General features: G+C 39.9%; 2 protein-coding genes across 5 annotated transcripts in view; both read right to left on the reverse strand.

Annotated features, from left to right (window-relative positions):
- Positions 1–3,999: 3,999 nt before the first annotated feature.
- Positions 4,000–8,851, reverse strand: LOC138670008 (gap junction alpha-4 protein-like). Of its 2 annotated transcripts, none has more exons than XM_069756965.1 (2): positions 8,685–8,851; positions 4,000–5,969 (listed from the first exon to the last, which is right to left on the reverse strand). In XM_069756965.1, exon 2 carries the CDS (start codon positions 5,950–5,952, stop codon positions 4,900–4,902), a length of 1,053 nt encoding a protein of 350 aa, XP_069613066.1. In that variant the 5' UTR covers positions 5,953–5,969; positions 8,685–8,851; the 3' UTR covers positions 4,000–4,899. The 2 variants fall into 2 exon arrangements, with proteins under 2 accessions (XP_069613066.1, XP_069613067.1); XM_069756966.1 differs by having other exon boundaries at positions 8,710–8,843.
- A 14,119-nt stretch (positions 8,852–22,970) lies between these two features.
- The window catches only part of LOC138670009 (gap junction alpha-4 protein-like), a 32,109-nt gene continuing 29,587 nt past the window's right edge, over positions 22,971–25,492 (reverse strand). The window contains exons 3-4 of one of the 3 annotated variants that reach the window (XM_069756970.1): positions 24,785–24,928; positions 22,971–24,131 (exon numbers count right to left, since the gene is read on the reverse strand). In XM_069756970.1, the coding sequence (XP_069613071.1) occupies positions 23,110–24,114 (1,005 nt within the window). In that variant the 5' untranslated portion in view covers positions 24,115–24,131; positions 24,785–24,928 and the 3' untranslated portion in view covers positions 22,971–23,109. Of the gene's footprint in view, positions 24,132–24,774; positions 24,929–25,492 lie in introns of all 3 variants that reach the window. The other 2 variants (XM_069756969.1, XM_069756967.1) reach the window with 2 other exon arrangements.

The raw sequence follows: 25,492 nt of genomic DNA on the forward strand, positions 1-25,492 counted from the left end.
AGGTGAGGGCAGCAAGGTTTAGTACAACTTAAACCTGACATTATATATTATGGCTCTTTCATCTCATCATTTTTGCATGTATTTTAGGATACAGCAACAAATCTACAGAACAATAATGTTAAGCATTTAGCAATTCAGTAAAATTTCTAGAGATAAATGAACTTAACCCAGGCATGATAGTCCTCACAACACAATAAAAACTTAAAGGAAATCTGTCAGCAGGGTTTTGCTACTTCATTTGAGGATAGCATGATGTAATCAAAGAAAAGCTGAATCCACGGATGTAACACTCAGTTTACTGGGTGTAGCGGTTCTGACATAATCAGAGTTTTTAGATGTAGAATGCAGCAGAGCTGAGAAAGCAAACCCCGCCCACACCAGGCTCTCCATGTACACTGTATATTGACAGTGAGCTGCTAATCAGAGGAGGGGATGATGTCGGTTCTATAGTTGCGTGAGCTGTAGTTCGGGCAATAATAATCTGCTGACTGAAATTTGTGTTTCAGCCTCTACTTCCTCCTGTCTTCAGATTATATAGCAAAAACTTGCTGACAGATTCCCTTTAACCCAGGGGTCTCAAACTGCATTCCTCGAGGGCCACAAACCATGAGTGTTTTCAAGGTTTCTTTTGCATTGCACAAGGTGCTGCAATCATTATGTGTGTAGGTGATTAAATTATCACCTGTGCAATACAAGGAAATCCTGAAAACGTGACCTGTTTGCGGCCCTTGAGGAATGCAGTTTGAGACCTCTGCTTTAACCCCTTTCTGACATAGGGCGTAAATGTGCACCAATGTTGGACTCCCCCTGTTTGGTGTGGGCTCCGGCGCTGAGCATGCACCTTTCCAGGCACATGTCAGCTGATCGAAACAGCCGACATGTGCCAGCTGCGGGTGAAATCGCTGTTAACCCATTAATTGTCGCTGCCAATTTCTGACAGCTTCATTTAACTCATGCTTCCGATGGAAATCTCGCCCATCGGTGACCCCATCATGTGATTGTGGGTCACCGATGGGTTGGCATGACAACCAGAGGTCTCCAGCAGACCTTTATGGTTGTCAGTGCCAGATTACTATGAGCGTTGCCCGGTAGTCGGCGCTCATAGCAAGTGAGCATTTCTGCTACATACAGGTGATCTGATCATCGACTCTATGTAGCAGAGGCGATCAGATTAGGCAGCTTCTTGTCTCCCATGGAAACTATTGAAGCATGCAAAAAATTTAAAAAAAGTTTTTAAAAATATATATAAAAAAAATAAAATAAAAGTTCAAATCACCCCCCTTTCACCCCATTCAAAATAAAACAATAAAAAAATCAAACATACACATATTTGGTATCGCCACGTTCATAATCACACAATTTATCAATATAAGAAAAGAATGAACCCAATTGCTAAACGTCGTAGCTAGAAGAAAAGTAAAAACTCCAGAATTACATTTTTTTGGTTGCTGCAACATTGCATTAAAATGCAATAACGCGCGATTAAAATATCGTATCTGCACCAAAATGGTATCATTAAAAACAGCAGCTCGGCACGCAAAAAAATTAGCCATTAGCCCTCACCCAACCCAAGATGACGAAAAATCTAGACACTACAGGTCTCGGAAAAAGCAATTTATTTTTTTTTTTTACCACTTATATGAAAAAAGAACCTAGACATGTTTGGTGTCTATGAACTCGTAATGATCTGGAGAATCATAAGTGGGATTGCACTTTTCTTTGCAATTTCACCACACATGGATTTTTTTCCTGTTTTCCAGTATGTTAAAACCAATTGTGTCGTTCAAAAGTACAACTTGTCCCGCAAAAAGCAAACCCTCTCATGGCCATATTGATCAAAAAATAAAAAAAAGTTATGGCTTTGGGAAGAAGGGGAGCAAAAAATGAAAACACAAAAATGAAAATACCTCCGGGGGATAAGGGGTCAAAGAACAAGCCTAGTAATGTCATTTTGCATATTGTGTAGTAGACAATGTATATGATTATATTCCTTGGCTACCATGATGAGCCGCATGATTGGGGGTACCATGATGAGCCGCACGATTGGGGGTACCATGATGAGCCGCACGATTGGGGGTCTCAACTCACACATGCCTCGTAAGGAATTCATCTAAAGCTTTGTTTACCCACTCAGATAATAGTTCAACGATGGATGATGTGATCACATAAGTGTTTACCTAGGACGCTAGGTGAATGAATAAAATTGTTAAATATCGTGCAATGTGTCAACACAGACAGGTAATCTGAAAAGCATTTGTGTTCAATGTTCAAATCCCATAAGTGATAATATTTATTTTGTACAGCTGAATTAATATAGTATTGTACAAGTATTTCTGCTGATACTTTAAAAGGAATAATTCCGCTAATTGTTTAATCAATCTGCGAATATGTACTTATTGCAGTGCTCCAACTGCTATTGGTCAAATTGTTAAGTGAGCGAACAATCTCCATTTACATGACCCTGTTTATGAAACAAGAATTTTTTCACATTACACAATTATCGTGAACCGTTAGGATTAGCGATGAGCGAATATACTCGTTACTCGAGATTTCCCCAGCACGCTCGGGTGTCCTCCGAGTATTTTTTAGTGCTCGGAAATTTAGTTTTTAGCGCCGCAGCCGAATGATTTACACCTGTTAGTCAGCATAAGTACATGTGGGGATTCCCTAGCAACCAGGCAACCCCTACATGTACTTATGCTGGCTAGCAGATGTAAATCCTTCAGCTGCGGCGCTAAAAACGAAAACTCTGAGAACTAAAAAATACTCGGAGGACCCCCAAGCATGCTCGAGAAATCTCGAGTAACGAGTATATTTGCTCATCACTAGTTAGGAAGATACTAAAATACTATACACTAGTTTAGGAAGATAAGAAAGCGCCATCCCACAAGGACAAATAACATAACCTATTTTCACGTGTTTTATTGATTTTTTAAATAAAAATAAAATGAAGGTTACGCTAAGGTGATAAAAACGAGTCAACCACAATTTAATGTAAGGCAGAGGTTCTCCCTTCTCCCTTCCCGTCACATCTACACAGACTCTTATCAGTAGTACCTGACATCTCCTCTCAGTAACGTAACAATCTGTCTTCACTGAATACACATTTTACCTGAGAATTGTACAAATAAATGATCAGTTCAGTAGAAGAAAGGAGTGGATTTCTCTGATTGCGAAGTTTCTTCTTTTCATATGTCCTTCAGATTTATGAAATAAAAATGGAAACATTGGTTTCTCTTCATTCAGATGTCTGTTTTTCCACATATGAACTGAAACCTCATTGTTCTGGTCAGATTTCCATCAGTGTTTTATCAGTGAATTTCTCGTATGGAAAAACAAAATATTAAAGAACGACATCAAACAGGCAGAATACAGATGGCATCCATGTCTTTGATTTTCATGGACGCTCAGACTTGTATGAGTGAGTTTGCTCTGTGAATTGAATAAAAACTGACATGTTTGTTTCCCATAAAATGCACAGACGTGTGAACATTATCATAGACTATAATGGCGTATATAGTATGTTCTATCCTTGAAAAACATGGAGTATGCACATGAAAACCGTAATCTGAATGAGGACAGTAGAATTAGTTTCTTTGGACAAAACACATAAAAGAGTCTAAATTCATTAAAGAAGTTGTCCACTACTTGGACAACCACTTCTCATACCCCATGCTTGGCCCTATAAAATTAAAAAGCTAATGCTTGCTTCCCGAGCCGGTGCCATTCCAGGGGCCAGTGACGCCAGTGCGGATTGTGGGCAAGGCTCAAGTGTCATAACAACCACACGAAAGCCTCGGGAATGCGAGTGCCGACACCACTGGAATGGCGCTGTCACCTGAGGTGCGTCTGAGCATTTTTATTTTTATCAGGGCCAAATATTAAGGTCAAGAAGGGGTTGTCCTAGCAGTGGACAACCCAATTCCCCTTTAAGTAAGGAATGCTCTTGGAAGCAGTTTGACTTTTTATACAACAAGATTCACAATAAATACAGTTAACCAATTTTTTTTATTACTTTATTTTTTATATAAAACTAAAAGAACATACACATAAAATGTGTTCAAAGTTACTCATATCTTTGTAAAAAAAAAACAATATCCATTGATTGTCTGTAAGATTTTTTAAATAACTTTCATAAACCCTGAAAGCAACACTGAAAAGAGAAACAAATAATATGTGTATAACAGTGGTCGGCTGGGCAACAAGGCATTAAAGTTTTTGCTTCTCAAACTACCATCTAGTGCAGTGGTCCCCAACTCCGGTCCTCAAGAGCCACCAACAGGTCATGTTTTCAGGATTTCCTTAGTAGTGCACAGGTGATAATTGCATCAACTGCACAGGCAAGCATTCACTGACCTGTGTAATTCTAAGGAAATCCTCAAAACATGACCTGTTGGTGGCTCTTGAGGACCGGAGATGGGGACCACTGATCTAGTGCTTACTTTCTGTGGGCATTTGGGGAACACCTAACATATGTTCTTTCTATGCTTTTCCCAAATGATCAGCTGATCCCGGTATAACAAGATCACACATTCTCCCAGGATATTGCAAAAAAAAATTTTGGCAAGACAATTTGTAAAAAAACAATACAATTTTATAACCATACATATCACAGTCTGCGGCAACTCACAGTGAAGGTCATATACATACAGTATGTTATCTTCAAAGTCTGAAGCCAACCACAAGGTACTTTTGGTTACCTGGCAACTAGTAGTCAAAATAGCCTATTATGTCCCGAATTATGTTGACTCTCCTGACTTAATTCACATATTTCCAACGTATAGGCATTTTATTTCATATAAGTTTAGCAGGGGTAATTGCAAACAATCTGGACCAACAAGTATTTAGGTTTACCATGGCGTTAGAACATGCCAAAATATTAGCAAGGCTAAAATCTGTTCAAACATATTGTTTCTTGGAGGCAGAACTACTGGCTCTGCTTGGTTGCCTCTCTATTACGGCATGGGAACTGGCAGGCACAGGAGCGAAACTGCTCGAATACTTTTCTAGATTGTCTTGTTTCCCAACATATGCTATATTTTTCTCTGCATTGAAATGAGCCCAGTTGTCTTCGTTCTGAATCTTGTACGCTGGGTAGGGAATATTTTCACTCATTGGAAGGTACATGTAAGATTTGTCATTAAAAGGAGCAGTAGGGGGCTCAGGGCATTTAGGGTAAACATCCTCTTCTTTCGGATACCTTTTGTTGGAATTGTAAGGCGAGTATTTTCTCAAGGTGTGAAGCATACTCTTGAAAACTAGATGTATAAGTTCTAAAATGTTGAGTAGAAGAGAAATAAGTGACACCACTAGCATGAACATGATGAAAATAGTTTTCTCCATTGGTCTGGACACAAAACAATCCACTTTGTGAGGACAAGGTTTTCTTTCACATACGAATATAGCAGGCATAACAAAACCATAAAGGTACCACTGTCCAAGCAAGAAGCCAGCTTCAAAAATACTTTTGAAAATGACACTGGTGACGTAAGTGTACATCAGAGCCCCCTTGATTTTGACTCGGCCATCTTCCTGAATGCAGATTTTTAGCCGTTTCTTTTCTATGACCGCTATGGCTTGGTCCACTTGAGGATCTTTGTCACTTATAGCTCTTAGCTCCTCTTCTTTTTGTTTGAGTTTCTCTTCTTTTCTAGATAAATAGACCACATGACCCAGATAAAATAATGTGGGAGTGCTAACAAAAAGAAATTGAAGCACCCAGAATCGTACATGGGAGATTGGAAAGGCTTTATCATAACAAACATTTGGACACCCAGGTTGTTCTGTATTGCAGACAAAATCGGATTGTTCATCTCCCCAAACAGATTCCCCTGCAAGACCGAGAATCAAGATACGGAAGATAAACAGCAAAATTAGCCAGACCCTTCCAAAGCCAGTGGAGTGTTCTTGCACCTGGTCCAGCAACTTTTCAAGAAATTCCCAGTCCCCCATAGTGCATGAGTCCTTTCCTGAAAATACAAAAAGGATTGAATAGTATTTTTTTTATTTGTGAGTACAAGTAATAAATCTTGTGTATGAAAAAATGGTCTAAAAAAATATTGATGTACTTAACCAATTCAAAATGATTCTTTTAATTCGTTTTTTTTTTACTCCTATCTAGGCCAGAGTGCAGAAGAATCGTGAAAATGGACTGTCCCTTTTATAAATAAGTTGAATATTAGCAGAGCCAGCTTTGGACCTTAGGGTACACTACATTTATTATTGGATTATGAACTATTTTGGATTCTCATGGACAACATTAGAAAAAAAAAGACTTTTTTTTTTTTACTGAAAACCAGTGCTATGCTTGTGTTTGGATTTAACCCTTGTCCGGCTGACTAGGTACAATTCTAACTATTCCGTTTTAAAATTGCAATAACTTATTTTCGAAAAGCCGTAGGGGGCTGAAATTTCGTGACATCTCTGCAGTTTTGGTCCAGAATATATTGGCCAAATATCACAGTGGAGGTATATATGAAGGTATAATTGTACCTCTGCAGCCTGTTAACGTTGTAAAATTATGCAGCCTGACGAAGGTTAAATACCAATGTCTTCCAGCCTATGAACAGAATAATGCTGTTTTTCTGAAAAAAAAACAACCCCAAAACGGTTTGAAAGGCAATGAACTGAAATAATGGAAGCTCAAGATAGGATTCCCAGATAAAAGATACATATACTATCGATTGGAGGGGGGTGGGGGTCTTCTAAATAGTAAGCTCTGTTCAATTTTTTGCCTTCTGATCTCATGCTAGTTTGTAGCCTTGTTATAAACAAGTCACTACCAGAAACCTTATTTTGATTTAGTACCTTAAACATTTCAGAAGTTTTGAAGGTTTCCTCACAGTTGACTAATTTCAATGAGAAAATCCATTTTTTCTTGACATAGTTTAAGTTATATAAATCTTTCTCTGAGAGTACCATCAGTGAAAACCTCAATCTCATCATCTTATTATACAGCTTGTGTAAAACTGTAACCCAATGTTGGATTGGTCACTATAGTATCAATGGTGGAGGACCCAAACTTTTATCCATGAAAACTCCTTCTGAAGCTTATTTGAATTACTTTACTTTTTGCCAGATTCGATTCTCATGGGTTAAGTCCCAAACAGGACATTTCTATTTTTTATATAGAGCGAAATTGGGCGCTCAGGAGCGGAGCGGGCAGCTCCATGTATTGCTATGCGGCCGCACGCTCTTGAGTGCAGGCGAAAGGGCCGTGGATTACCATGCGAGACTCAGACATATTTCTCGCATGTGTGATCCTGGCCTCATTGTAGTGTTTTTGTATTTAAATGAAAACTAATGGTGCCAGCGATAAAAGCTTTCCGCTTCAGGTTTTGTACCATAAGGCTACGTTCCCACGATGAGCTTTTGGTGCGTTTTTTGACTCGCCGTATTTTTGCTGCTTTAAAAATGCTATGTCTTACAGTTCCAGCAAAGTGGACGGGATTTATAGAAATCTCATGTCCACTGTCCTGCCTTTTAAAGCAGCATAAACTGACCTTTCAAATCCGCAGTATGTCAATTTCTCTTGCGGGTACGCTGAGTTTTCCGTGTGGATTTTCCCCATAGACTTGCATTAGGTGCGGAAATTCCGCAGGTAAAAAATGCACATGCCCAAAAATTCATGTAATCCACACCTAAGTATATCAATAACATTTTTTCCAAAGCCAAACACCAGGATGTATAAAAAAAAGCACCTATATTTTAAAGCACGACACAACAACAAAAGTATCTCCAGCGTGAAAAATGCTATAAAAATGCATGTTAATAAAAACGCTCACAAAAATGCAAGTGACCCAATTTAAATTTTATGTGCGGAAATGATGCAGAAATTCTGCAACAACAAAAGCTCATTGAGGGAACGTGGCCTAATTTGTCACACGTTTTAAACATTTTCCAACAATTCTTTTTTATAGATTTACTTAGTATGCTATTGTGGACGAACATATTTTTGTAACGGATTCCGCAAATACTATCTGGGACATTTTGTCTCCGTCTTTCATATATGAGTAATGTCAAACAGAAATATTCTAAGATAGGACCATCAAAAGGAAATGTGCAGTGAGCTGATTAATGGAGGGCAGTGAGCTGATTAGCGGAGCGCTACCCTGGAAGCGTGGCTTTTTGGCGTTCCCTCCTGGCACACAGCACCACACACTTACAAGGCAGACTATCTCCCCAACAATACTGCTTGGTTAGCTTTGCACGGTATATCTCCTTCATACGTCGCATCCATTTTTATGTGAAAATGGAACAAATGATATAAAAAGGAGGGCATTACGTGTATTTTCCTTTTCCTAATGTGGTGAGGTTTTCAGAAAAAAATCTCTATATCCGCTCTCTGATAATTTATTTTGCAATAAGTAAACTGATATGTTGTCTCTACTAATGTGATGTTCTTCATTTCACATATTTTATACTGATAGGGTTATAAAAATTTATTGATGTAATTAAAAAAAGAGCCATGACCCAAGCATACAAAAAAAATCTCAACTCCGCCACTGACCCCAACATTTCCACAGAAGCAATGTACCGTATGTAGTGTTTCATATTGTTTTACAGACAAAGGTAGAATGTGTGAAACAGCCTATAGATTTCTTTACTATGTTGTGCCCGGAACAAGATATAATGAATCTGTTTATAGGTATATTGTATACATTATACATTAATGTTTAACCTACCTTATCATCAGAAAAGGATCCCTACCTATGAGATGCTAGTGACTTTAACACGTGCTCCTGCATGCCAAGGAGAGTCCCTGTGACCAACAGCAGTGCAAGTGTTTCTTGATAGAGCCATATGAGGTTTGCAGTACCGGAGGCTTGGTGGTAAGAGAGCTAGACAAGCCATGCCCTGGTTTATGAAAAAAAGAAAAGATCCCACAGGGAAAAGAGGAAACTATGGGACGGGCTAGAGGAGGTACAGGATATTAGGGGTGTACTCAGATGACAGCTTGTTATTTGATACTGGAAGGTTGTTTTTAACATGTTATAGGCAAAAATATAACTTTATGGACTCTGAGGCCAAAATATTAGATAGATAGATAGATAGATAGATAGATAGATAGATAGATAGATAGATATGGGATAGATAGATAGATAGATAGATAGATAGATAGATAGATAGATAGATAGATAAATAGATAGATAGATAGATAGATAGATAGATAGATAGATATGGGATAGATAGAAAGATAGATAGATAGAATGATAGATATGGGATAGATAGATAGATAGATAGATAGATAGATAGATAGACGATAGATAGATAGATAGATAGATAGATAGATAGATAGATGTGGGATATATAGATAGATAGAATGATAGCTAGATAGATAGATAGATAGATAGATATGGTATAGATCGATTGATAGAAAGAATGATAGATAGATAGATAGATATGGGATAGATGGATGGATGGATGGATAGATAGATATGAGATAATAGATAGATAGATAGATAGATAGATAGATATGGGATAGATAGATAGATAGATAGATAGATAGATAGATAGATAGATAGAATGATAGATATGGGATAGATAGATATGGGATATATTGATAGATAGATAGATAGATAAATATGGGATAGATGGATAGAATTATAGATATGGGATAAATAGATAGATGATAGATAGATAGATAGATAGATAGATAGATAGATAGATAGATAGATAGAATGATAGATAGAATGATAGATAGATATGAGATAGATAGATAGATATGGGATATATAGATAGATAGATAGATAGATAGATAGATAGAATGATAGATAGATATGGGATAGATAGATAGATAGACGATAGATAGATAGATAGATAGATAGATAGATAGATAGATAGATAGATAGATAGATGTGGTATAGATCGATAGATAGAAAGAATGATGGATAGATAGATATGGGATAGATGGATGGATGGATAGATAGATAGATGTGGGATAGATGTGGGATAGATAGATAGATAGATATAGGATATATAGATATATATGGCATAGATAGAGAGATAGATATGGGATACATAGATAGATAGGCACCCGGGCTTATTCCTGAAACTGCTGGAGAGTGGAATAGGAGGAAAGACCTACGATGTCATCAAAAGCTCCTACACCGAGAACAGCTGCAGCGTGAGTGTGAGCGGCAAAAGAACGGCTTTTTTCCAGCAGAGCCGCGGAGTAAGACAAGGCTGCAGCCTAAGCCCAACGCTCTTCAACATCTACATCAACGAGCTGGCTACCGCCCTGGAATCCTCCTCAGCACCAGGTCTCACCCTCCACGACGCCCAGGTGAAATTCCTGCTGTATGCAGATGACCTGCTGCTGCTGTCACCAACCGAGAAAGGCCTCCAGGACAACCTGAAAATCCTAGAGAAATTCAGCTCCACCTGGGCCCTACCGGTCAACCTAAAGAAAACCAACACCATGGTGTTCCAGAGGAGAAAGAGAAGATCAGACCAACACCCATCATTTATCCTCAACAACTGCGACCTCACAGGAACGGACAAATATACCTACCTGGGCCTAGAGATTCACCGGTCAGGGAACTTCAAACAAGCCATAGAGACCCTGAAAGACAAGGCCTGCAAAACCTTCTATGCCATCCGAAGGACACTCTACCATCTGAAGCCACCAGTGAGGGTCTGGCTAAAAATCTTCGACTCCATCATCGCCCCAATCCTCCTGTATGGCAGCGAAGTCTGGGGTCCTCACACCTACCCAGACTGGTCAAAGTGGGACTCCAGTCCAACAGAAATATTCCACCTGGAATTCTGCAAGCACCTTCTCCAGGTCCATCGGAGCACCTCCAACAGTGCTTGTCGGGCCGAGCTGGGCAGATTCCCTCTACACCTAACAGTTCTAAAGAGGGCGCTGTCATTCCGGGCTCACCTGCATAGGAGCAATCCAAGCTCCCATCACCATAAAGCCCTGATACATGAAGGTGAAACAGAAAAACCAGAACCCCCGGAACAGCCCAGCCAAACCCAACCGGAGCAGAACACCAATCACAACAACCTGACAAAAGCCGGAATTAGGAAGATGGCAGACGAAGGCCAGGAGAGGTATGTCAGTGACTGGAAGAATGATATCAACAGCTCACAGAAACTGACCATGTACCGGAGCCTACAGAGAGACTACAGACTGGCCCCATATCTGGAGAAACTTCCGGACCCCAGAGATCGCAAGATTCTGAGCCGATATAGACTCAGTGCCCACAGTCTGGCCATCGAATGTGGCCGACACAGGCAGAGCTACAAACCCAGGGAGGAAAGACTGTGCCAACACTGTGATCAGGAGGCCATAGAGGACGAAACCCACTTCCTGCTACACTGCTCCAAATACTCAGCAGTGAGGGACACTCACTTCAGGAGACTCTCACATCTCTTCCCAGACTTCATCACCATGAAGGAGGAAGAGAAAACCTATATCTTGCTGGGAGAAGAAGAGAGAGCGGTGGAGATAGCAGCGCGGTATGTAAGCGAATGTCATAGACTACGAGAAAGAGAACTATGATGCCATGGACTATAGCCCCCAACCTGGACCTGCCCCATCCACCTCCCCTATGCCATGGACTATAGCCCCCACCCTGGATCTGCCCCATCCATCTCCCCTATGCCATGGACTATAGCCCCCAACCTGGATCTGCCCCATCCACCTCCCCTATGCCATGGACTATAGCCCCCACCCTGGATCTGCCCCATCCACCTCCCCCCACAGCTCCTACCCAACATCCCCTCAGTCCCTATCCCTATTGCCTCTATACACTTGCTTTGGCAAAAGTGATGTGTATTTGGTCCTGCCAATAAAGCTTCTTTGAATCTTGAATCTTGAATCTTGAATCTTGATAGATAGATAGATAGATAGATAGATAGAATGATACATGGCCAAAAGTATTGACACCCCTGCAATTCTGTCAGATAATACTCAGTTTCTTTCTGAAAATAACTGCAATCACAAATTCTTTGGTATTATTATCTTCATTTAATTTGTCTTAAATGAAAAAAACACAAAAGAGAATGAAGCAAAAGGCAAAACATTGATCATTTCACACAAAACTCTAAAAATGGGCCAGACAAAAGTATTGGCACCCTCAGCCTAATACTTGGTTGCACAACCTTTAGCCAAAATAACTGCGACCAACCGCTTCCGGTAACCATCAATGAGTTTCTTACAATGCTCTGCTGGAATTTTAGACCATTCTTCTTTGGCAGACTGCTCCAGGTCCCTGATATTTGAAGGGTGCCTTCTCCAAACTGCCAATTTTAGATCTCTCCACAGGTGTTCTATGGGATTCAGGTCTGGACTCATTGCTGGCCACCTTAGAAGTCTCCAGTGCTTTCTCTCAAACCATTTTCTAGTGCTTTTTGAAGTGTGTTTTGGGTCATTGTCCTGCTGGAAGACCCATGACCTTTGAGGGAGACCCAGCTTTCTCACACTGGGCCCTGCATTATGCTGAAACATTTGTTGGTAGTCTTCAGACTTCATAATGCCATGCACACGGTCAAGCAGTCCAGTGCCAGAGGCAGCAAAGCAACCCCAAAACATCAGGAAACCTCCGCCATGTTTGACTGTAGGGACCGTGTTCTTTTCTTTAAATGCCTCTTTTTTTCTCCTGTAAACTCTATGTTGATGCCTTTGCCCAACAAGCTCTACTTTTGTCTCATCTGACCAGAAAACATTCTTCCAAAACGTTTTAGGCTTTTCAGGTAAGTTTTGGTAAACTCCATCCTGGCTTTTTTATGTCTCGGGGTAAGAAGTGGGGTCTTCCTGGGTCTCCTACCATACAGTCCCTTTTCACTCAGATGCCGACGGATAGTATGGGTTGACACTGTTGTACCCTCAGACTGCAGGGCAGCTTGAACTTGTTTGGATGTTAGTCGAGGTTCTTTATCCAACATCCGCACAATCTTGCGTTGAAATCTCTTGTCAATTTTTCTTTTCCGTCCACATCTAGGGAGGTTAGCCACAGTGCCATGGGCTGTAAACTTCTTGATGACACTGCGCACGGTAGACACCCGAACATTCAGGTCTTTGGAGATGGACTTGTAGTCTTGAGATTGCTCATGCTTCCTCACAATTTGGTTTCTCAAGTCCTCAGACAGTTCTTTGGTCTTCTTTCTTTTCTCCATGCTCAATGTGGTACACACAAGGACACAGGACAGCGGTTGAGTCAACTTTAATCCATGTCAACTGGCTGCAAGTGTGATTTAGTTATTGCCAACACCTGTTAGGTGCCACAGGTAAGTTACAGGTGCTGTTAATTACACAAATTAGAGAAGCATCACATGATTTTTCGAAGGGTGCCAATACTTTTGTCCACCCCTTTTTTATGTTTGTTGTGAAATTATATCCAATTTGGCTTTAGGACAATTCTTTTTGTCTTTTTTCATTTAAGACAAATTAAATGAAGATAATAATACCAAAGAATTTGTGTTTGCAATCATTTTCAGGAAGAAACTGAGTATTATCTGACAGAATTGCAGGGGTGTGAATACTTTTGGCCATGACTGTAGATAGATAGATAGATAGATAGATAGATAGATAGACAGATAGATAGAATGATAGATAGATATGGGATAGATAGATGATAGATAGATAGATAGATATGGGATAGATAGATAGATAGATAGATAGATAGATAGATACATAGATAGATAGATAGAATGATAGATAGATAGATAGATAGATATGGGATAAATAGATAGATAGATAGATAGAAAGAATGATAGATAGATACAGTAGATAGATAGATAGATAGATAGATAGATAGATAGATAGATAGATAGATAGATAGATAGATATGGGATAGATAGACGATAGATAGAATGATAGATAGATATGGGATAGATAGATAGATAGATAGATAGATAGATAGATAGATAGATAGATAGATAGATAGATATGGGATAGCTAGATAGATATAATGATAGATAGATAGATATGGGATAGATAGATAGATATGGGATAGATAGACAATAGATAGAATGATAGATAGATAGAATGATAGATAGATATATATGGGATAGATAGATAGATAGATAGACGATAGATACATATGATATAGATAGATATGGGATAGATAGATACATACATACTAGATAGATAGACAATAGATAGAATGATAGATAGATAGAATGATAGATAGATATATATGGGATAGATAGATAGATAGAATGATAGATAGATAGATATGGGATAGATAGATAGATGTAGATAGATAGACGATAGATAGATATGATATAGATAGATATGGGATAGATAGATACATACATACGTAGAAAGATAGAAAGATAGATAGATAGATAGATAGATAGATAGATAGATAGATAGATAGATAGATATGAGATTGAGAGATAGATATGGGGTAGATAGATAAATAGAAAGATAGATAGATAGATAGGTAGACAGACAGATAGATAGAATGATAGATAGATATGAGATAGATAGATAGGTAGAAAAAGAGGAACAGCACCAGAAAAAATACCTTAAAGCGTAAACGCGTCCCTGACCAGCATTCCAATGGCATTTCAGACAGTAAACAAAAAGGAAACAGCACAAAAAGATGTAAAAAAGAGGACTTTAATGCCCTGTGGCGTAGCAACATTTTGGATAAAACAAATCCTTTCTCAAGGGATAGAATGACAGATAGATAAGACAGATATATACGAGAGAGATAGATAGATAGTTATGGGATAAATAGATACTGCACATAGATGACTAGGTGACTGCTCACTCCCCAGTTATCTTTTGCTCCAGGCACCGCCATCCTGACACCCTGCAGCATTATGATATGGCGTGCACTATTGTGGTACCAGGATCCCGTAAGGCAGCATACAGAACAAAAAAGGAGTGCAGAGTAGTGAGGATAAGGCTACATGCCCACGACAAGCTTTTGGTGCGTTTTGGATGCTGCATCTTACAGTTCCAGCAAAGTGGATGGGATTTATTTAACTCTCCAGCCCACTGTGTTTGTATTTTATGCAGCGTAAACTGACCCACGGTGTGCAATATGTCTATTTCTTTTGTGGGTACGCTGAGTTTTCTGTATGGATTTTCCACATAGACTTGCATTAGACATGCAGAAAATCTGCAGGTAAAAAAAGCATGTAATACGCACCTTAGTATGAAAATAAAATTTTGTAAAAGCAAAACGCCAGGAATCATCAAAACCAAAGCAGCTTTTTTTTAACCCCTTAATGACCGCCGATACGCCTTTTAGCCTTTTATCACCTTTGGCCAGATGCAACTAGAGTATGGAGTGGAACACCACAGCTATATGCACTGTTTAGTGGCCTCTGGCAGGTCCAACAGACCAGCTTCTATAGAAGAGAATTGGAGCTGATCTGCACTGCCTGGCAGAAGCCACTAAACAGTGTACAGAGCAGTGGTGTTCCTCTGTGTGAAAGCAGGTTGCAGGATGCAGTGACAGACAGAAGGCAGAGCAAGAGTTAACAAATTTAACAGTTTTAATTTAACAGGGGTTAACTCCTCTCAGGGAGATGAAGGGTTAAACGGGAGAATAGCAGTCCAATTGCGAAGGATATGCAGGGTTAATAAACAAAGTGACAGTAGTTCTGTCATGCACTTATCGTCTCAGGAGTTCTTCAGAATGCAGGTACCACTTGCTGGTTGGTAGCACCTGCAATGGCTGGTGTGGTGTTTGTCCAAGGAGATTCGGTTGGTAACAGTGGTCAGTCTTCTGGTGGCAGCGGTCCGTCTCCGGCACCTTCCGCTGAGTCCCTAGTCTATGAACATATGCGGCCGGAGCAAACAAGGCCACAGCACGATGGTCGGGAAGGTATATGCTGGTAAGGTGGTCTGTCCAGTACCCGGTTCTCTCTGTGTGGTACGTGCACTGTACTTACGGTCACGAAGTGCACAGCACCTCGCTCTCTGCCAGTTACCGGGTGATCTGCACTTCTCTCTCTGCAATCCCCGCTGGTCACGGCGGGAGTACATGGACGCGGGCCGGCGCAGTCCTGGTGCTCAAGGGATGGAGCACTTCTCTCTGTACTGCGTGCTGCCTGTTCTCGCCAAGACTGACTGCTTCCGCGCACGCTGTGGCTGTTGCCGCTTAGCCACATCCCCTGTTTCTGAGAGCAAAAGTCTGTCCGGTCTCTTACTCCTTCCCCCAGACAGCAGAGGAGACAGTCCCGACAGTTCCGGACCTGGCTTAGGACAGGTACCCACGGCCCGGTTACATTGTGGTGGTACAGTGCGTATTGTGGGTTGCCAGGACTCTGTGCAATGCAAGTACTTTGCTACTTGTTCCATCACTCAATTTATTGAACCAATTATCCCCAAAGCACATGTATTGAATTTTCAGGACAATACTGATATATTTCACTCTTTACTTTTTGCTAAAACAAGCAACCAAAAATAAAAAGTTCTATTATATGTATGCAAATATATATGTGATATCATCCGAGTGTGGACAGATTTTTTTCATGGACCCAAAGACATTAATGTGCGAGTGGCAACCGATTTTCAGAGGCATATCCTGCTTGCTGCAATTTTTTTTCTTCAGACCACTGAATTTATATACATGTACTCCAAGAGGAATGAATATAAGAACAGATCTTATGTATATTTATTGAGGTAGCATACTCCATAATATATTTATTATGTTTAAATTTACTTTTTTCTTTTTTTCCCAACACGCAAAAGTCACTTCCCCTTTCTTTGGATGCAAAATGGACTTTATATACAATGATATTGTACTATCACTAAGTACTGAACTGTTCGAAACGCGTATGCTTCATCTCTATCATTTTTTTCTTCGCACTTTTTTCTAGGCTGTTTTCAATCTCGAATAATAAAGTATTTTCATTTAAACATATAATGTGGGCATAATGCTGGATATACCCAATATTTGCATTTCTACCCACTGCCGACACAGTTTCTATCCCTGCACCGCGCTAGAATAATGTCAACATACTGCATTTAAACTAGGCGAGATAGATTTCTACTTTTTCTATGTACTACAATTGTATATAGGGGACTATGTGAGGGCTCATAATGTATATATGGGGCTATTTGAGTGCTCAAACTGTATCTAGGAGGCTATATGAGGGCTCATACTAAAATCTAGGGAGCTATGGGTTGGCTCATACTGTATATAGGTGGCTATGCGAGGGCTCATACTCTATATAGGAGACTGTGATGGCTCATACTGTATCTACGGAGCTATGTGAGGACACATAGTATATATAGGGAGCTATATGGAGGCTCATACTATATATAGGCAGTTATGTGATGGCTCTTGCTGTATATAGGGGGTATGTGGGGGCCCATACTGTATATAGAGGCTGTGGTGACTCATACTATACAGTGGGGGAAAAAAGTATTTAGTCAGCCACCAATTGTGCAAGTTCTCCCACCTAAAAAGATGATAGAGGCCTGTAATTAACATCATAGTTAGACCACAACTATAAGAATCAAAATGAGAAAACATCTTGTCTAATTTGGCAAGATTTATTTAGCTAATTATGGTGGAAAATAAGTATTTGGTCACCTAAAAACATGCAAGATTTCAGGTTCTCACAGACCTGTAACTTCTTTAAGAAGTTTAAGAATTACCTGTAGTAATGGCACCTGTTTGAACTTGTTATCAGTATAAAAAACACCTGTCCACAACCTCAAACAGTCTGACTCCAAACTCCATTATGGTGAAGACTAAAGAGCTGTTGAAGCACACCAGAAACAAAATTGTAGACCAGCACCAGGCTGGGAAGACTGAATCTGCAATAGGCAAGCAGCTTAGTGTGATTAATTCAAGTGTGGGAGCAATAATAAGAAAATGGAAGACATACAAGTCCACTGATAATCTCCCTCGATCTGGGGCTCCATACAAGATCTCACCTGGTGGGTCAAAATGATCACAAGAACGGTGTGCAAAAATCCAAGAACCACACGGGGGAACCTAGTGAATTACTTACACAGAGCTGGGACCACAGTAACAAAGGCTACCATCAGTAACACACTACACCGCCAGGGACTCAGATCTTGCAGTGCCAGACGTGTCCCCCTGCTTAAGCCAGTACATGTCCGGGCCGTCTGAAGTTTGCTAGAGAGCATTTGGATTATCCATAAGAGTATTGGGAGAATGTCATATGGTCTGATGAAACCAAAGTAGAAATGTTTGGTAGAAACAAGATTCATTGACAGAATGCTGAGTTTGAGGAGACAGAATGCTGAGTTGCATCCAATATCACCATACCTACTGTGAAGCATGGGGGTGGCAACATCATGCTTTGGGGCTGTTTCTCTGCAAAGGGACAGGACAATTGATCCGTGTACATGAAAGAATGAATGGGGCCATGTATCGTGAGATTTTGAGACAAGGTGATTTCCTGGATTTGTTTACTCATTTTGACTCTCATAGTTGTGGTCTACCTATGATGTCAATTACAGGCCTCTCTCATCTTTTTAAGTGGGAGAACTTGCACAATTGGTGGCTGACTAAAAACTTTTTTTTCCCCACTGTATATAGAGGCCAGTGTATGGCTTATACAGTATATCAGGGAATGCAATCATAATTAATTCTGCTCAATATTAAGTAATTGAATTAATAATCATATCAAATAATAATAATAATAATTAATATGTTATCATTAACCCCCTCAGCCCCAAGCTTCTTCACCTTCATGATAGGCCAAATTTTACAATTCTAACCAGTGTAATTTTATGTCATAATAACTCTGGAATGCTTCAATGGATCCCGCTGATTCTGAGAATGTTTTCTCGTGACATATTGTACTTAATGATAGTGGTAACATTTCTTCAATATTACTTGCATTTATGCGTGTAAAAAAAATGGAAATTTAGCAAAAAAGTAGAAAATTTTGCAATTGTAAAAATTTTTATTTTTATGGCCTTAAGCCAGAGTTATATCAGGCAAAATAGTTAATGAATAACATTTCCCACATGTCTACTTTAGATCAGCATAATTTTTTTTGTCAGGAAGTTATAAAGGTTAAAAGTTGACCAGCGATTTCTAATTTTTATAACAAAATTTGAAGTGACTTTGAGGGGTCTATATGGCCAAAAATACCCCAAAATGACACAATTCTAAATACTGCACCCCTCATGGTGTTCAAAACCACATTCAATAAGTTTTTTTAACCCTTCAAGTGCTTCACAGGAATTTTTGGAATGTGGAAAGAAAAATGAAAAGTGAAACCTTTTAAGTTTAAGAGAAAAGTGAAACCTTTTTCTTTTAAAATTTACTTTAGACCACAATTTTCTTATTTTCGCAAGGCTGACAGGAAAAAATGGACCTCAAAATTTCCTGTACAATTTTTTGTGGGCATACTGATACCTTATATGTGGGGGAAAACCACTGTTTGGGCACAGGGCGCAGAAACCCCCACAACTGACCCCCATTTTGGAAACTAGATCCATCAAGGGATTTACACACATGGTCAAAATTGTTGGAACCCCTCGTTTAATGACAGAAAAACCCACAATGGTCACAGAAATAACTTGAATCTGACAAAAGTCTATCCTGGCTTATAACATCATAGCGGCTGCCAAACTTCTAGTTCCGACATATTGGAAATCAACAAAAGTTCCCACACACTCCCAATTATTATTTAAAATTGACCAATTATACAGAATGGCTGAATTAGCAGCCTTAGTAAATTATATGGTTCCATCGTTCAAGGAAGTCTGGAGCCCATGGGTTCTTTAGAGGTCTGACAAACTTCTGTTGCTTGAAGGACTAATCTGAATAAAGCTCAGATGCAAGATAAGGTGCCTTTCTCCCATTTATCTCTCTGAACCCCATTCCCTCCCCCCCCCTTCTCTACACCCCCCTCCCCCTAACCTCTGCTCTTCTCTATAACTTTACTAATTTTAATTAACATCCCTTTGGCGACCAACAACTATAGTCTGATAGCAAATAATGCTTGCTTATATGGGATTTTACTAAATGTTAAGTTTTGGGTTGGTTGTAGCTACATATCAACCTGCTATCGCTTGTTTTTCATTACAAATTTACGATACATTAGTTTTTCTTCTGAGCATCTCAAATTTTGTTAATATGTTTAACATTCGATTCAAGCATCTTACATATGCTTCCCGATTGTTGTCGCTCTGATGTTTGCTATATGCTTTTTTATATTTGCCTGTATTAACTTTTTGAAACCAATAAAAAGAACATTGAAAAGAAAAAAATCTGACAAAAGCAATAATAAATAAAAGATCTATGAAAATGAACAAATGAAAGTCAGACATTGCTTTTCAACCATGCGCTCACAGAATAAAAAAAAAAAATAATAAAACTCATGAAATAGGCCTGGAAGGAAATGATGCTACCCCTGAAAATAATGTGACAAAAGGGACATGTTAAATCAAGGTGTGTCCACTAGCATCACAGGTGTCTACAATCAAGGGCGGCACGGTGGCGCAGTGGTTAGCACTGCAGCCTTGCAGCGCTGGAGTCCTGGGTTCTAATCCCACCCAGGAGAACATCTGCAAAGAGTTTGTATGTTCTCTCTGTGTTTGCGTGGGTTTCCTCCAGGTACTCCGGTTTCCTCCCACATTCCAAAGACATACTGATAGGGAATTTAGATTGTGAGCCCCATCGGCAAAATGTAAAGTGCAAAATGTAAAGCGCTGCGGAATATGTTAGCGCTATATAAAAATAAAGATTATTATTATTATCTTGGAATCATTGAGTGGGCCTGTATATAGGGCTACAAATACTCACTGTGCTGTTTGGTAACATGATGTGTATCACACTCAACATGGACCAGAGGAAGCAAAGGAAAAAGTTGTCTCAGGAGATCAGGAAAAAAAAATAAAACTCAAACATGTTAAAGATAAAAGTTATAAGACCATCTCCAAGCAGCTTGATGTTCCTGTGACTACAGTTGCACATATTATTCAGAAATTTAAGATCCATAGGACTGTAGCCAACCTCCCTGGACGTGGCCGCAAGAGGAAAATTGATGACAAATCAAAGAGGCGGATAATATGAATGGTAACAAAAGAGCCCAGAAAAACTTGTAAACCGATTAAAGGTGAACTTTAAGCTAAAGGAGCATCATTGTCAGATCGCACCATCCATCATTGTATGAGCCAAAGTGGACTTCACGGGAGACGACCAAGGAGGACACCATTGTTGAAAAAAACAAAATCACAAAAAAGCCAGACTGGAATTTGCTAAACTACATGTTGACAAACCACAAAACTTCTAGGAGAATGTCCTATGGACAGATGAGATAAAAATGGTGATTTGTGACAAGGCACACCAGCTCTATGTTCACAGATGGAAAAATGAAACATATCAAGAAAAGAACACTGTCCCTACTTTGAAGCATAGAGGAGGCTTTGTTATGTTCTGGGACTGTTTTGCTGCATCTGGCACAGGGTGTCTAGAATCTGTGCAGGGTACAATGAAATCTCAAGACTATCAAGGGTTTCTAGAGGGAAATGTGCTGCTTAGTGTCAGAAAGCTTGGTCTCAGTCGCAGGTCATGGGTCTTGCAACAGGATAATGACCCAAAACACACAGCTAAAAACACCCAAGAATGGCTAAGAGGAAAAAATTGGACTATTCTGAAGTGGTCTTCTATGAGCGCTGACCTAAATCCTATTGAGCCTCTTGGGAAAGCTCTGAAACATGCCGTCTGGAAAAGCAACCTTCAAACACGAGACAACTGGAGCAGTTTGCTCTTGAGGAGTGGGACGAAATACCTGTCAAGAGATGCAGACGTCTCACTGACAGTTACAGGAATCATTTGATTGCAGTGATTGACTCAAAAAGTTGTGTAACAAAATATTACCCGTATTTTTTGGACTATAGGACGCACCGGACCATAAGACACACCCCAAATTTGGGGTGAAAATTGCAGAAAAAAAAAGATTTTTTTATGAGATGGGGGTCCATCATATTGTCCGAATTTACAGTATCTTACCTGAGGGCTGGCGGTGGCAGAGCAGGGTCACAGGAGGCATGGTGTCAGCAGAGGTGGGGTGATGCGGTACAGTGTGCAACTGAGCAGGGTCCCTTCCTGCTTAGGTGGGCGACGCCACGGCCTGGTGTCCATGGGGGGGTTGCAGCAGTGGTGTGACAACGGCAGAGGTGCGGGGATAATGAGCGGTATGGCGTGAGCAGGCTCCCTTCCACAGGTTAGGTGATGCAGCAGCCAGGTAAGCAGCAGAGCCGGGTTAATTACTGGTTTATCGGTAGTGGCGTCCATCTTCCTGAGGCCGCGCATGCGCAGATGAAGTGCTCTGCTTCCCGGGGCTTCAGGAAAATGGCCGTGGGAGGCCGCGTGTGCGCAGATGGAGATCGCGGTGGCCATTTTCCTGAAGCCGAGATCTAAATCTGCGAACTCGGCTTCAGGAAAATGGCCACAGCGATCTCCATCTGCACACGCGCAGCCTCCCGTGGCCATTTTCCTGAAGCCCCGGGAAGCAGAGCACTCCATCTGCGCACGCGCGGCCTCAGGAAGATGCCGCCGCCACCGATAAACCGGTAATTAACCCGGCTCTGCTGCTTACCGGGCTGCTGCATCACCTAACCTGTGGAAGGGAGCATGCTCACACCATACCGCCTCCTCAGCTCCGCACCTCTGCCGCCGCCACACCACTGCTGGTAAGCCTGCATTACGACTATAAGAGCACCCCCCATTTTCCCCCCTTCATTTGGGGGGGAAAAGTGCGTCTTATAGTCGGGAAAATATGGTAAGTTAAGAGTGCCATCATTTCTGTCCAGGCCTATTTCATGAGGTTTTTTTTTTTTTTTTTTTAAATTCTGTGGAAGCATGGTTGAAAAGCAATGTCTGACTTTCATTTGTTAATTTTCATAGATTTTTTATTTATTATTACTTATGTCAGGTTCAAGTTATTTTTGTGACCATTGTGGGTTTTTCTGTCATTAGAGGGGTACCATCAATTTTGACCACATGTGTATTTCATGCATGTTCCATACATACCAAAGGTGACTGAAAAAGATTTTACTGGAAATACATATCAAACTTTATTTATTTATTTTTTTTCAGTGGCAAAATAACTTAAAAAATATAATATTAAAAGTAGGAAGCAGCATAGAAAAATCCATTATTTCTAATACAGTGCAGTTTTTGTAGAGTTAAGATAGTATATTTACACATATTGCTTTTTCCACACAGAACTATTCGATCTGTTGGATGCATGCGTAGAGTCATCACAGCAAACATTATAGTCTAAGGTTGAGTGTAATCCAACATTTAATCCCAGTTCCTTCTCTGTATTGTAGTTAGCCCAGTTCTCCTCATCAGATATTTTGTAAGCAGGACATTTTTCCTTGTCTACAGGAAAAAACATACAAGACTTCTCCAGTACTGGTGCACTTGGTGAATTATAGGACTCTTCATGGAATATTATTTGTGTATTACCTGTATATTTGACTGATATACAGCGTTTTATCTTCCGACAAATGCTCTGAATAATAAGAATGGTCAGCTCTAGTAGATTAAGGAATAACGAGATAAGAGAGACAACAAGCATGAAAAGGATAAATATGGTTTTCTCCATGGGTCGAGATACAAAGCAGTCAACCTTGTGAGGACATGGAGGTCTTTCACAAACATAATTTGGCGTCATCACAAAGCCGTAAAGATACCACTGACCAAGAAGAAATCCAGCCTCAAGTATACTTTTGGTGACGATACTAATTATGTATGTACACATCAAAGCGCCCCTAATCTTGACCCTTCCATCCTCTTGAACTAAGAATTTCCTAGGTTTTTTTTCATCTTGGACTTGATGAATTTTATCCTCCATAATTTTATAGTCACTTTCTTTATTCCTTATCTTTGCTTCTTTCTTTGATATGTAAAGAACATGACCCAAATAGAATAGCGTCGGAGAGCTGACAAATAGGAACTGTAGCACCCAGTAGCGAATATGAGAAATAGGAAATGCTTGATCATAACAAACATTTGGACATCCAGGCTGTTTAGTGTTACAGATGAAGTCTGATTGCTCATCCCCCCACACCGATTCTCCAGCTAAACTCAGAATCAGGAGACGGAACACAAACAAAACCACCAGCCAGACTTTTCCAATTCCGGTAGAGTGCTCCTGTACTTGGTCCAGTAACTTTTCAAGAAAACTCCAGTCACCCATTTTGCTTGGTTATCTATCTGCAAATGAAAACAGAGGAAATGAGCGCCAGATAAATTTGGTTGAGAGAAGAAACATAGAAATGTCCAGAATTGAGAGAACCACATTAGGCGGGATAGGATGTTAGAAATGAGGAGACTCAGAGCTTCAGATAAGGTTTTTATTAGTACCAACATGTTTTGGCGCCTTCTTCAAGGTTAAAGAAGAATGAAAAGGTGCCAGTCTGGTTCTAATAAAAACCTTATCTAGTAAATACACATCTGGAAGATATCTCCTACAGTGGTGGGGCAGCAGCATCGGATATTAATGCTTAAATGGGTGTTTTGTCTTCACACCATCAGGTGAGCGCAACTATACCCTCAGTGATCATCTTATTAAATGGTACTGCCCCATTGAATGCACTTTTACCCCTCTTTATAGTGCTTCAAGACACATAGAATGGTGCTTTGCTAATTAAAAAAGTGAAGTAAATCTTTTTAAATGATCTCTACCACACTGAAGCCTAACTTTACCGTACTTCATGAATCCATACTTAATCTGAACATCAGATTTTTCAATATATTCAGAAAATGGTATAAGTAAATCAATCAATCTGTTCCATACAACTCTGGGATTTTTCAATATAAAGACAGTAAACAGTATAAAACAAGATGAAATAATTACCTGTACAAACCTTTGTCATTCCAATGGTCATCCTGTAGTGATGATGTCACATTCATCGTAAACACTTGACTGCTCCAGCCAATCATTGACTTCAATGGTCGTGTTTGCATGTATGATGTTACCACTAAGGCCATTGTTCGGCTGCAGAATTCACCTGTATGATGAATAAGACATCATTGCTATAGGACTAGTGAAGTTTAGTGAACCCATGGTACTGGAAAGGCACAAATATGAATAGGTGAGTAATGCTCTATTATTACATACCATTTCCTGCCTTTACCTACATTTAAAAAAAATGACTTTTTGCTTTCTTTCATGCCAGACATGATATAACTGCCTTGTTCAGCCATCACAAGGGGAGCTCAGTGTTTATAACTTTATATAACTGTCATTTAGCTCCCCTAGTGGTGGCCATAGGAAAATACTATGGCCATACATTAGTAAGCAGGAGAAATCAGAACCAGTCTCCTTTTCACCAGGGGCCCAATAGCATTTGAATAGTCTAGCTCTATGGTAAAATACACTACTGATTCTTACATTAGGTTTGGTTTACTTGTGCAGTTTATTAAAACATTTTCAGAGTTGATGTTTTTCTAGATTTTTGGTAGATAATACTTATCTGCTGTAAAATAGTTTTTGCAGCTTTCTAGTGAATTTAGTGTTTCAATACCACATTATTTCCAATATCGTTCAATGTTTTCAATGAATGCTTGAATAA

The sequence above is a fragment of the Ranitomeya imitator genome, chromosome 3 (genome assembly GCF_032444005.1).
Source record: "Ranitomeya imitator isolate aRanImi1 chromosome 3, aRanImi1.pri, whole genome shotgun sequence".
Lineage (NCBI taxonomy): Eukaryota > Metazoa > Chordata > Amphibia > Anura > Dendrobatidae > Ranitomeya > Ranitomeya imitator.